The sequence below is a fragment of the Corvus hawaiiensis genome, chromosome Z, assembly GCF_020740725.1.
Source record: "Corvus hawaiiensis isolate bCorHaw1 chromosome Z, bCorHaw1.pri.cur, whole genome shotgun sequence".
NCBI classification, from domain to species: domain Eukaryota; kingdom Metazoa; phylum Chordata; class Aves; order Passeriformes; family Corvidae; genus Corvus; species Corvus hawaiiensis.
In genome coordinates this window covers 69,470,062-69,482,723 of record NC_063255.1, presented here as the reverse complement: position 1 = coordinate 69,482,723, position 12,662 = coordinate 69,470,062, and the positions used below count along the sequence as shown (strand labels likewise).

General features: G+C 42.0%; 1 protein-coding gene across 6 annotated transcripts in view; it reads right to left on the bottom strand.

Annotated features, from left to right (window-relative positions):
* LOC125319701 (ras GTPase-activating-like protein IQGAP2) overlaps positions 1–12,662 on the bottom strand; it is a 125,591-nt gene that overhangs the window by 92,308 nt on the left and 20,621 nt on the right. For all 6 annotated transcript variants that reach the window (XM_048291165.1, XM_048291167.1, XM_048291168.1 and 3 more), the window contains exon 2: positions 11,406–11,505. In XM_048291165.1, coding sequence (XP_048147122.1) covers positions 11,406–11,505 — 100 coding nt within the window. The remainder of the gene's footprint in view (positions 1–11,405; positions 11,506–12,662) is intronic.

The following is a 12,662-nucleotide window of genomic DNA, read 5'->3' as shown; positions in this document are numbered from 1 at the left end:
CCCTTCCAGCTCAGGATACTCTGTGATTTCCTAAGAAGCAAAATAACTGCTGTTGACATTGAAAATACCATTGCAATCTCAGCCAGTAACCACCACAGCAAATGAGTTACTCCCTGCAAGCTTCAAGCACTGAAAACTGAAGCAGACCCCATTTTTTCTTACTTATATTATTCTCTAACAATAAAGAAACACAAGATGCTACAAAAATAATGAGAAGCCTCCCTATACGCCTACCTTGTCCTCAACAGAGTAGGAGTGCATAAGCTCACAAATAAACAACACTTCTGGGACAAATTCTGTTCTCTTCTATTGCTTCTCAATCAGAAAAACAGTATGTGCTACTAACCGTCATGTGATACCACTTTGACCCTGAGGAAGTGGAGAAAATGTTGAAATTGGAATCACAACAAAACTATATTTACTTAGGAAAGACAGATCAAGGTCTCTCTCTGTTGAGACAGAAAGCAGCAGGAATATTAAAAAATACATTCAGCTTTATACACTGAAAATAAAAATATGCCAATACCATTCAATACTTTACCTTGCATTTACCAAGACTTCAAGTTAAGTGTAAACTCTCCCCAGAATAGATAGCAGACATCCCATATTAAGTATTACGCTAATCACAAGGTTAGATCAGGGCTCTTGTGGGAAGAAAAAAAAATGGAAAAGAGGCATGAACAAAGGATTTGAAAATACTGTAAAAGCATGCTATTAAAAATTCAAAAACCTGCAAACACATCTCTTTCAATGCCATCAGTACTTCAGAAAAAAAACCCAAAAAACAAACCATAATTTTTCCCCCTCTCTCAATAGCCTATGATCAATGTTAAGTGGAATTTTTGTTTTTGAAAACAGTTGAAGATGGTGTGCCTCAAAAGTTACTGGGTGGATCAAGTCAACACTTCCCTATTCTGTAGATGTTAAACAGAAAAATGGGAAGCCCTAAAACCCAACTTCAGTCACGAATCACATTGAACTCTGTTCCAGCTAAGAGATTGCCAGACCAAGGCCTGGCACTCCCCCAAACATGCTGCAGAGTAAATCCCACATGACCGGGTCTGTACATCAGGCAAATGCAGATGTACTTGAATAAAGGACAATGTGCTTTCCTTGGATCATGGCAAGGGAGAGGATGCAATCTGCAACTTGGAATCTGTCAGGAAAGAAAGACATTCCAGCTTTTAGCATCTATTGATGTGACATCATTTCACTGCTTTGTTTCCTTAACAGAGAAAAAGAGTTTGGCACAATGTGTAAATAGATATTTGATATTTACTCATTTTAGAGCAGCCTGTTTGACAGCCAGTCTTTAAAGACACTCCTGCCACAGAATGTAATTTATGATGCAATTCATGCTGCAATCCTTTCTCCATGGCCAGTGACAGGCTGCCCTATGGCAAATGTGACTGGCATGCAGCAGCATCCTCCATACCCCCACCCAGCCTCACATCCCAGGAGCAGCAGCCAGGGTCCATAACCTGCATGCAATGGCCCTCCACAAATTCCTCCCACTCTTAAGCCTCCTGTCTGGGGTACTTTCTGCACATTTCCAGTGAACCACTTCCCTGTCTTTCCTTGCTCCCACAGCTTCTTCTATTCTATCCACTGGCAAACAAAACACACCAGTGACCTGAGCATAACTACAACACAGCAGGGCAATTTCTGTGCAGTGGGATATGCATGACTGCAGAAATCACTGCGGTTTTTTATTGCCTTAGTGGACAAATTCTGCCTTTGGACCTAAAACAAGCAGATTTAGAGAACAGAATGATAGGGATAATGAAAAGCATTGAGTTTAAGTAAATTTCATTCATTACAAAAGTTCCTCTTACATTCTTACTGCATCAAATGTTATAAACCACCCACCTGCTTTGATGGTAAACAAGTTTTAGAAATAGTTAAAATGCTATAGCTGACAGAAGGGCTTGAGTTGTCAGACTAGCTTTATCACTTCTCTTGCGAGGTGAATACGTCACCAATAGCTCATGTGAGAGCAATAAAAGCCAGGATGAGAATACAGTCTCTCATGTTTGCCATCTCACAAAGTGAGCAGTGTACTCCTACATTGCAGGAATTACAACACATCTTTACAATTGCCAATCCGAGACCTCTCATCCCGGGGCAGTCTAGCTGTTTGTCCTCTGGATAGCTGGAAAATTATACATGGTATTAGCCATCATCCTACCAGAATAAATCTGTACTCAATGCCACAGTACAACTCACTTGTCAACACTTAACAATTCAACTTGAATAATTTAAAAAATACCTGTAAGATTCTTTCCCCTTCAAGCTAGTAGATCTGCTGCACTTGCAGAGAGTGGAGGTGTCTTCTTCCAAGCCAGAACTTGCATAGCATTTACAGACACTGGAAGCTGTATGAAGTACTTTCCAGCACTTCAAACTCAAGAGCAGCTCCTTCTATTCACTTGAGAGGATTCATTAACAACCCTTCCCCCAGACTCAAATTTTTCAGGCTCAAAACCCATTTAGATCTCAGTCTCTGCTTCTGAAACCAATTTCAGGCCTTAGTTGTCAAAAATGGAGCTAGTGTATAGTAAAAACAGTGGAATACATTAAATGTTTGAGGCCATGTTCTGCTGCCACTGCTGAAACAGATCACCAGTATCTCACCTCTTTATTTTGTGCCTAACACAAGGCTAATTCTGACACATACACCAGATCACAGCAAGGATATTTGGGCTACCATTTCTCTTTTCACAAAAGAGATAACTCCACTAGTTATCTCTTCTAGGTTTTTTCTTTCATCTATTTGTGAATTGGTATCTAATAGCATCAACCGCTTCATATGAGACACCAACAAGTTCATATGATTTGAAACTGTGAAATAAAAATCTTGTTAAGAAATTTTTTCTTCCTTGTGTTTTAAACAAATGAAGTTGAGTATTTTCTTTAAGTTGTACTAATTCAAGAATGCATGCCAGTTCCATAACTCAGTTGAAAAACAGATACATCACTAAATTTTCCAGGGACTGGTTTGGCTTAAAGAATTTTTCCCCTGCTGGTATTAAATCTGGGATTGAAGAGATTACCCTGAAACCTCTCCTCCTGTGCATTACAGAAAGTGCATAAGCAATTCAAAGAAACATGGACAGCTGGAAAACAGAAACACTGAAGAACAGAGCCATTTTCACAGCTCTCTCCAGTTTGAGTGAGGTGGAAAGAATTTGAGGAGTTTACATAGCCCCACACAGAGGTCTGCACATGCCTATCTAAATCTGGCAACAAAAACAGCAAAAGCAAGGGAGGCTGTCACACTATCAGCCTCAAATGACAGTGGCTCCAGAATATCAAGAAGTGCCCTGACAAACGTCCAAGCTCCTACAAAGTCCATATAGGCTCTTACCTACTCTGGGACACTACTATACCTCTTAAGAGAGCTTTGAATTTAAATGCAGGTGAATAGAAAGTCATCTTTATCAAAGCACATGAATCATGGAGACCAACAGCAATCAAAAGCACCATACACTGCAGACGGCTGAGCCACACAACCTCACAACTCAACCAGCCTAGTTGTAAATCTGACCACGTGTTGCTTTAAAAAGCAACCGCACCTCTTGCAGAGGACTGCCACTCATCTCGTGGTGGGGAACACTGGTTGTGCAACAGCTCTATCTACTAACACAGGATTCACATGGTCTGTGGCAAGCAACGTCCACAGCCAAAGCAGTTTCCAGCATTACTCCATTCTTCAATATGAGATACAAACTGCCAGAGTGCTCCTTCTCTGGGCAGTGAACTATTGAGACATTTGCAACAGAAGTGATTTTTAAAGGAACCCAGACTACATCCCTCAGAAACTGCTTTATTCTACAAAGTGCTTGCTTGCAGTACCTGAAAGGCAAAAGCTGGGTGCAAGGTCATACCTACCACATTCAGTGAGCACTGATCCCTCCACTCCTTGAGCTGCTTTTCCCATCCAGAACTGGAGGTATAGCAGCACACTGGTTCTTTTGCAAGTCTCAACAATCATTGGACCGATTTTAGGATTTCCAGTCTCAAAGCAGTAGCTACATCATAGAGATGTGGATTTCTAGCAAGGAAACCACAAGGTAATAGCAAAAACCTCCTGCTCTAAGAGCATGTTTCTTGTGAACAGTCATTTTTTGTATCCAATACAGTAAGATTCCCTGCACACCTGTGGGAACCTCATTAGCAGCAGTGGTCAGTACAAAGTAGTGCTGTAAAGGTCATCACATACAGATGCTGCTCCATCTCTTCTGACTTATGAAGAGCTATTCATCCTCCCCACAATGCTTTCTGCCAGAGCCTGAATAAACACTTCTTCCAAAGATCAACAGCTCTTCAGGATGTGATAAGCTGAGAAAGAAAGATCTCAACATGTGAAAAGCACACTTCTGCAAAGGGGCTGTTAAGAAGCAAATTCCATCAGTCCAGGTAATTTCCTCCTCTGGTCCAAAACAAACAGGCAGATGATGCCATAAAGCTTTCTGAGTGCTACACTAGGGATATAGCCCAATGGAATGTGTGCCAGGGAGAATGCACCATTCTCTGGTCAGCTATTCCAGCAGCATGGCAGGCAACCATGGCAGCCCGCAGTCCAGCATAGGTGACATGGGCACAGCACACAAGCACTGCCACACATGCTGTCACTTTTTTCATCATTAACATGCAGAGAATCAAAGGCCTTGGCTGCTCTCACGTAAACAGGAAACAGTGCAGAAGGACTTACCCAAAGGTCAAGAGCAACACTTAAGTCCTTAAACATTAAGCAAAAGATGTCGATCCTTCCCAACAGCAGCTTCATACAGCTCTCTTAGGCAAGGTGCAAACCTTAAGTACCTCTGCTACCTCTAATATCACAGTTGTGTTCCTCTCTACACATCTCAGCCCCAAGCTTTCCTTTAGTAGCCTTCAAGGACAGAGTTTTAGCTTGGTGATGTGCAAGCCTCCCTGTCCTACTCCTCCGTGCGCTCCCCATGGTAATGTAACTACTCAGCCACTACTGACACCTTCATGAGGCCACCTCAGGTCATGCTTAACATTAACTAGGAGCTACCCAGGGTGCAGAATGAAGCCATCGCTTTGATCTGACAATCAGGTAGTCTTGTGAGTGGACTGTAAAGTCAAAGAAGCTTTCTAGATAATCCAAGATGTAGAGGGGAAAGTGAAGGAGAAATGAAAATGCCATGTGCTCTCCTGAAGAAGCTGAGCCTACAAACACCAATATAAGGGCAGCAGACCATGAACTAACTTCAAATTTGTCAGTCTTCCATCAAAAAAAAAAAACCAGACCAAACTACAATTCTTTTACAAGGCAGTAGTGCCTAAAAGAAAGGTGGAAAACTTTAAGAAAGAGAACTAACTGGCTCTGAAGGGACTATACTGTTAGCTTCAATGCATGCTATGGGACAAGTGCCATATGGTTCAGTCTACAAAAACAAAGCTCACATCCATCATTACTCGGCATCATTATTCCACAGCTATACAAACTGAGCAATGACCCATTACATGTTACCTCAACATGCCAGTAAGCAGGTCAATGCATCCTGTACAGAAACTAGCACAAAAGGTTTCTCTCGCCTTTAGATCTCACCATTAAGACTGTTCATATGCAAATATCACTATCCAAGCAATTATTGGATTGATTGATATCACTGACACTTGCATACAAAAATTCTGTCTTATCCGCACAATCGTATAACTCTCCAAAACAAAAAACTGTTCTACCAATATCTGGCAGTCTAGGTAAGTATGCTGAGGACCAAGACATGAAACAGCAAGTGTACTTGTTGATCAGTACTTCTGTATGGACCAAGATACTTCAGCAACAGGTATATCACAGCTAAGTATGTTTCTTCAAAGTATTTCACCTCATGATGCACCCTAATTTCAAACACTTGACCTTTACAGAGGTCCTGCCAGCCATGTTCACTAGTACTTTATTTGGCTTAAAGCAGGCTTAAAGTAAAGTTCATAATTTACAACATGATAGTAGACTCTCAATCCCAAGAGAATTTTCTGACAAACTCATACAAAACATGCTACTAAGAAGTATTTTAATATTTTCTGCCTACAATTGCATATTTTTACAGCTAGATTACAATATTTTATATTTACTAAAGGCACAGATCTTTAAAGATTTGCTGTAGTCTGAAATCATACGAGTAACATTAATTCACTCATGACCTGCCAGGGCTGAATGGTTGCCATAATTTTGCTCCTGGAGAAACAGCAACATGAAACCTGGCAGACCTCCCTTGTAGTACACCAAGTCTTTGTAGGACTCTGGTACCTTCCCCAGAAACAGAGTGGCCCCCTAAGCCACAGTCTCACAGTCCTGGCAACTGCAGCTTTCCACTGTGCTATGGTACTGCAAAACTGTGTCAATTAAGCACTTCAGGGTTTGACCTTTTAAGTATATTAAACTGCATGTACGTTTTCATTCAGCAGTTCCTAACTATAATCAATCAATACTGCAACAAGCTATTGCAAAGCAATTAACAAAAACCAACATTGTGAAAGAAGCAGGTTTTGGAAACAAAAATGGATAATTTGTTTTTCTATTGAAAAGAAGTTGGGGAAGAATGAGAATTTACTTTTTCAAAATGAAAAAAATGACTTAAAAAAAAAATTTCCTGAATAGCTTTCTTTTACTGTGTCTTTATTGTCCTAATATTGAAGCTAGAGCTTCAGTGTTTTACACAAGTTACTGCCTTACTGCACAGCTGAGCAAAGAAAAAAAGAATTCTGGCAGCTCTGGCTATGAAATTGCAGAATATAGTGTGTGAAACAAAGTATATTCCATTTCATTCAGGGAGAGTCAAGGCTAGTAAAATGAGGAGTTCCATGGTTCAAATTCAATCTTATCATGAAAAGGTATAATTTCTAAAAAGCCAAGAGAAATAGTATCTACTTAATTATGGATGATTATAAGCCTAGCCAGCCACAACACATTTACTGAAAATTTGATTTGCTTTATATGCCAAAGCTTCAATCACAATTTAAATCCTTCAAATCTGTATTATCTTTACAGTGCAGTAATTACACATCTGCAAAGAGACAAGCAACAGCAAAAGCCAAACCCAAGGCAGAATTTGATGTGTTGGGTATTTCCTTTGGAAAGAAGGACGCTGTAGTAAATATTACCTGTTAAAATTCAAGAAGACATGAGGGCTTGTGACACAGCTGTCCATGCCCACCTTAGATCTTTGCTATTTTATAGTACAATTTTCCAAACTATACAGGATATGTGTCAGGGTAACATCTGGAGGGCTTCTATTAGCGGCACACATGGCTACATTTCTTGAAGTGAGAAAATCCCTATTCCTAATTGTATATTCTTGATTTTTTCTTCTCAGAAGTTCAAGGACACAGGATACTATCCATTTTTTGCTCATTTTTGGTTTTTTTTCGTTTAGTATGCAAGAGACTTTCCTTAAAGGCAAAAGTAATAAATCAAACAATATATATAAGCAACCAAAGCCTCATTTTATCAGATGTATAATTTCAGGAAGAAAGATTTGCCCCTAACAGAAAAAAAATCTTTTTTCCTCAATATCAAATATAACACCCTATCAAACTTTACTGACCTCAGCAGATTATTACAGGCCTGCTCATTGTGTTTAAAAAATAATTTCCTATGCTGTATAGGTGTAACAGATACTATGTCTAGCTCAGAAGGTACTAGCAGAAGCATCAGCTACCAGTGACAGGATTCTTCTTTCATGTTAAACTTGCCAAGTTTTTATTAAAGCTGGAGTACAGGAATTAAGTGTGCAAACAGTGATCTGAAAAGCAGCTGAAAGCACACATTCTTTGCCAGTTTAATTAACTCTGGAATTTCAAAATGCAGAGCTGCTACAACATAATGTTTTGGTTACAAATACGGCGAGAAACAAAATATGCCTCCTGACATACTGTTGTCCAGGTCATGTTCTGCCTCATCTTTTGCTATTTGTTTATTTCAGTATTTATTACTCTCCAGTATGGACCAAAACACATTGTCTTTCCATAGAGCTTATTATCTAAAACAGTATTTGCTGTCATTTCAGTAGCTGTCAATTGGAAAAACTCACCTTGATGTACTCATTTGAATCTATTTATTGTCATTGATATCCACAGTGTTTTGAATATTAAAAAGTCCTCTCCAAGGACTCAGGACAAAGATTAAATATGTCATGAAGGCAGTTCCCACTCCCCATAGTCATCCAGGAGGGTATTGCAGTGAGCAAGCAGGCAGCAGGCACAGCTCTGGGTGGTTTCACTACCAACTGCTGCACCTGGGGCTAAAGGCACCATCCTGCCTGCTCTGACTCAAACCCATTGCCACAAGTACACAGCAGGGGAAGAAGCCCTGCACCTCCCGTGGGTGCTGCTCCAGAGCTGGGGAGCATCCAGCTGGGACACCTCCATTCAGCTGCAGCAAAAGTTGTGGATGCCCCTCCCCTGGGAATATACAGGACCAGGGTAGATGGGGCTTGGAACAACCTGGTCTAGTGGAAAGCATCCCTGCCCATAGCAGGGTGGCTGGAACTGTGTGATCTTTAACAGATCCCTTCCAACCCAAATCCCTCTGTTGGTACTATGGATGGCCAACCCACCAGCTGGCTCCTGTGAAAGCGCTCTCCCAGCACAGCTGAAGGGCAGGACCCACCATGTGCTGAGGAAGTAGCCTGCACTAAAGCCTCCCCAGCTGGTCTCATTTGAATTATGACCCTGTTGCTCTCTCTGCTTCTCTCTCACTTTCCAGAGTCCCCAGTTTTGTTCAGGCTTAGTAGTGACAACAAAAATGCTATAATCATGCAGGTACAGACAAGGACTGTACACCAACCTGTTTCACCCCTAATCAAGCACACGAAGTGAATAACCACGCAGAGAGGAGTGATACAGAATTTTCTCATGTCTCCCATTTTGCCACATTGGAGCTGGGACAAACATGGCCATGTGCCTTTGACATCCAAGCCTGGGCCTGACACTAGCTCAGCCACCCTGGACAACATCAGTCACCTCCTGGGGAAGCTAGGGGCTACACAGCAATGAGACACAGGCACTTCTACTTGTTTCAGCAAGCTATTTTGTACATGTTTGTTGCTGGGTTGTTTCCACAATGGTAAGACCATCCCCCGCACAAAGTCTCATAGTACAACAAAATTACCTCAGGGGTTCCCTGTGAAGGGAGAAGTTCCCCCTCACACACTCCTTTTTCTCACAGCAGCCCCATCTACCCAAAAGCACTCTCAGGGCCTTCGCCATACCCAGCATGACCACCCTTTCCTTTCTAATGAGCACTGGGACCAGCGCACTGAGGCAGAGGACAGGACATCCAGCAGCATTGTGCTGCCACATCAGATCCATCCATGACAGCCCAGTCCCTTGATAAGGGGAAGTTCAAGGCTCCTTACACTGCAAAACTCATCCCCACCTCATGCAGTAACAACCACTTAACAGTACTAGTCTATTCTGATTTTCCAAACAGAGATCCAGAAAAGCTTCCAGGTACCTCACAACCCTGGGAGTAACTGTCCTGGATATGAAGTCCTGTCATGGACTGCAGAGCTAAGGGAATGCTTCATCTAGAAAACAGCTAGTGGCAAGAATCTCTATGAAAATAAATACAAGGAAGGGGAGGTGGTTACTCATAGCAGATGCTAATTTAAGTCATTAGCTGTAAAAATAACTTCACATTTCCTTGTGAAATATCAAGGGAGCTGCTTCAAATTAACTAGAGGACTTGAGTTCAAAGTGACAAATAGCCCTGGGAAAGTGGAAGGCTGAAGAGAGCCAGGAAGAAAAAGCAGTAATAATTGCAGCAGAAGAGAAAAGGTTGAATTTGGAGACTAGATGCCATAAGGCAACAGGTAGGTGAGTTGCAACATACCAAGAGAAACCTTGGGTAAAATCAAACCTTGACTCACTGAAGTTTGCTGAGATGGTGGAGCTGATCCAACATCTTCACAAATGAAGCCTACTCCCTTCCCTCTCTCCAGTGTGCAGCTGCACCCCATCCCCTTCCTCCTGCCTGCAGAGATTCTCCTCTGACCCCTTGATCAGACCAGTCAGCTCACCAAACCACAGAAAACTAACTCAACAAAAGGGCTAAGAATTCCCTGCCACAATAGCAAGCTGACTCATCTGACCGAGGGCAATCTCTTGCGACTGCAAGATGGGGGCAGTAGGCGGTATGGAGCAGGTCAGTCCTCCCTGGAAGCAGGAAGACACTTGCCATCTTAAATAATTGAACAGGGAACCATTGCAGGAGAAAGAGGAAGAAAGAGCAAAGGAAGTAATGTTTGCTACACCAAATAGAGCAGCGTAGTGAAGAGGAAGAAAGAATGGCTGATTTTGTAAAAATGCCCCTGGGACAAAACCACTGGCAGCCATTGAGAGGGAAACTGTGGATTCAAGGCCCAGAGCACAATTTAATAGTAGATTACTGACTGAAATACACTGGTTTACTCCATTACAAAGATTCTATGCTTTGTCTTCACACTAAAGTTTCACAGCTTGCACTACTAATCAGTAGTTCAGGTTTTGTTGTCTCAACAGAAATTCATGGGAAACTCATCCAAATACAGCTTATAACTAAAAACACCATCAACAAACACAGAGCAAAGCAAGACACTACCACTGGTGCCAATAACAATGAGTATAATAGGCATCTTTGAAAAAGTCTGATCAGACTGAATATAAAATATGCTTTTACATACAATAATTGCAGCACTTGAAGCTACTTCAAAAGCACAAGCATATTGTACCTTGTTTCCCTGCTCAGTAATTATGAAAATAATGTTAAATATTTGTTTTGAGAATGAAGTGCACATAGCACAGTGCATTTGCACAAAGGTGATCAAATCCCTGTGCACTTTCAAATCAGTGTTTCATCACAAGCTGTTGCTTCAAGAGATGAGTACTGCTGACCAGTAGGAACTGAAGCAAGAGCAGAATCCATCTTATTGCCCTGCCTGCACTTAACGATTGTAACACTGAGATGATATTGATCATTAAACCAGTAAGAGCCCAGGTGATTTTCTGCCATTTTAGCAATCTGAGTGGCTCCACAAGCACTAGCACCAAGAAGGGAGCACAGCCGCAGAGCCAGGAGCAAAATACTTTCCCCAGTTAATCACATAAGCCTGACTCAGCTTCTCACAAAACTACAGCCTCTATCCAGCCCCTACTTCTGCTGAAAATTGACACCACAGCCAGTTTCAGGATGTTGTCTTGATTATTTCAAATTCTTTCTTTGAATCAGACTTTTCATATTGGGCATTAGTTTCTCATACTGAGTGCTATGATACCCCAACATTCAGTTCATCCAAGTAATTCAAGATGTTGAATTAAAAATTGTGATGCTCAAGAACACAACAGGCCTGAACATCTGAATTTAAAGACCAGAAATAAGTGTGCTTTCATTTACTTACCTTTTTGCTTCTTCTAAGTGGCACAGATACTCATAAGCAATATTCTGACGCCTCCTCTCATCCATTTCCTCTGCAGAAAGCCTTTCATCATCCACAATAGCTGCAAACAGAAACCCATATCAAGTTACACATAAGTCTGGGTGATTTTTAGAGCAATTTTACTTAGAACCTGGGTGAATTGCTGAAGAAGGGAAATTAAAATAGCTATCGCTTCACTTTAAAACAGGCTTTTTATAGTATGGTGCACAAAGATGTCTAGGTCACCAAGAGCATTCTGTTCTCTCTTCAGTGAACTCAAGTTCCACTTCCTCAAGACCAAGCATGTATTGCAGTGAGGCCATTACCTGGTTTGGTGGCAGGATGGAGCACTGAAACATGGGGGGCTGAGGCTGGGAGTCAGCAGAGCTTCAGTTTACACATCCTCAGAGAAGTTTGAGGACTCTCATAAGGAAGCTCAAGGCAAGAAGTGGGTGGAGCAGCCCCAGGCTAAGCAGATCCTCAATAACAGGGACAAAGACAGCACACTGCAAAGGTATCTCAAGGACAACGTGGGAATTGGTTACAACTTCAGGAACCCATGAGACTGCAACATGCTGAGCTGCCTCCCACTGATGGAGGTGATGAGGGTTGTAATCAAATGAACCATCTGTGGTTTCTCCTACTTGCTGCTGCAACCTCATCACCTCCCATAAAAACACTCTCCCAGTCTACCAAGGATGTCTGTGCACATCTCCAGCTGCAAATTACCCCAATTATTTACAGCTACTAGCCAGTGACTGGTCTCTCTCTACTTGTGGAGTACAGAGGGGGCCTCTGTGAGCAGCTCTCCAATTCTTCCAAATGTGAGTTTGAAGGAGCATACTGTAGTGCTGACTCGTAGGTGAATTTCAGCCACAGCAGGTGAGACTTCCGGAAACAGCCTTCAGCATAAATCAGTTACCAAGATGACACGCTGTTTGTACTAGGCTGACAGTTGGACCAGATCATCTTGAAGATCTCTTCCAACCTTGACGATTCTGTGAAAAGATGGGGTCTTCCATTCCCTCATGTTTCTCACCCATGTATTCACATCACCTCTCATGTCATAGCTGGCAACCCAGTGGCTGCATCAGTGAACCAGAACAAGGGGCAGCTCTTGCTAAAGAGACCTGTTTCTGGGAAAATTGACTCCCTGATCTGAGCCACTGCACATTTGCAAACACAATGGTGCGGGCACAAGGGAGGGGGCGGAAATGCAGGGCTGGGCCAGCTACCTTC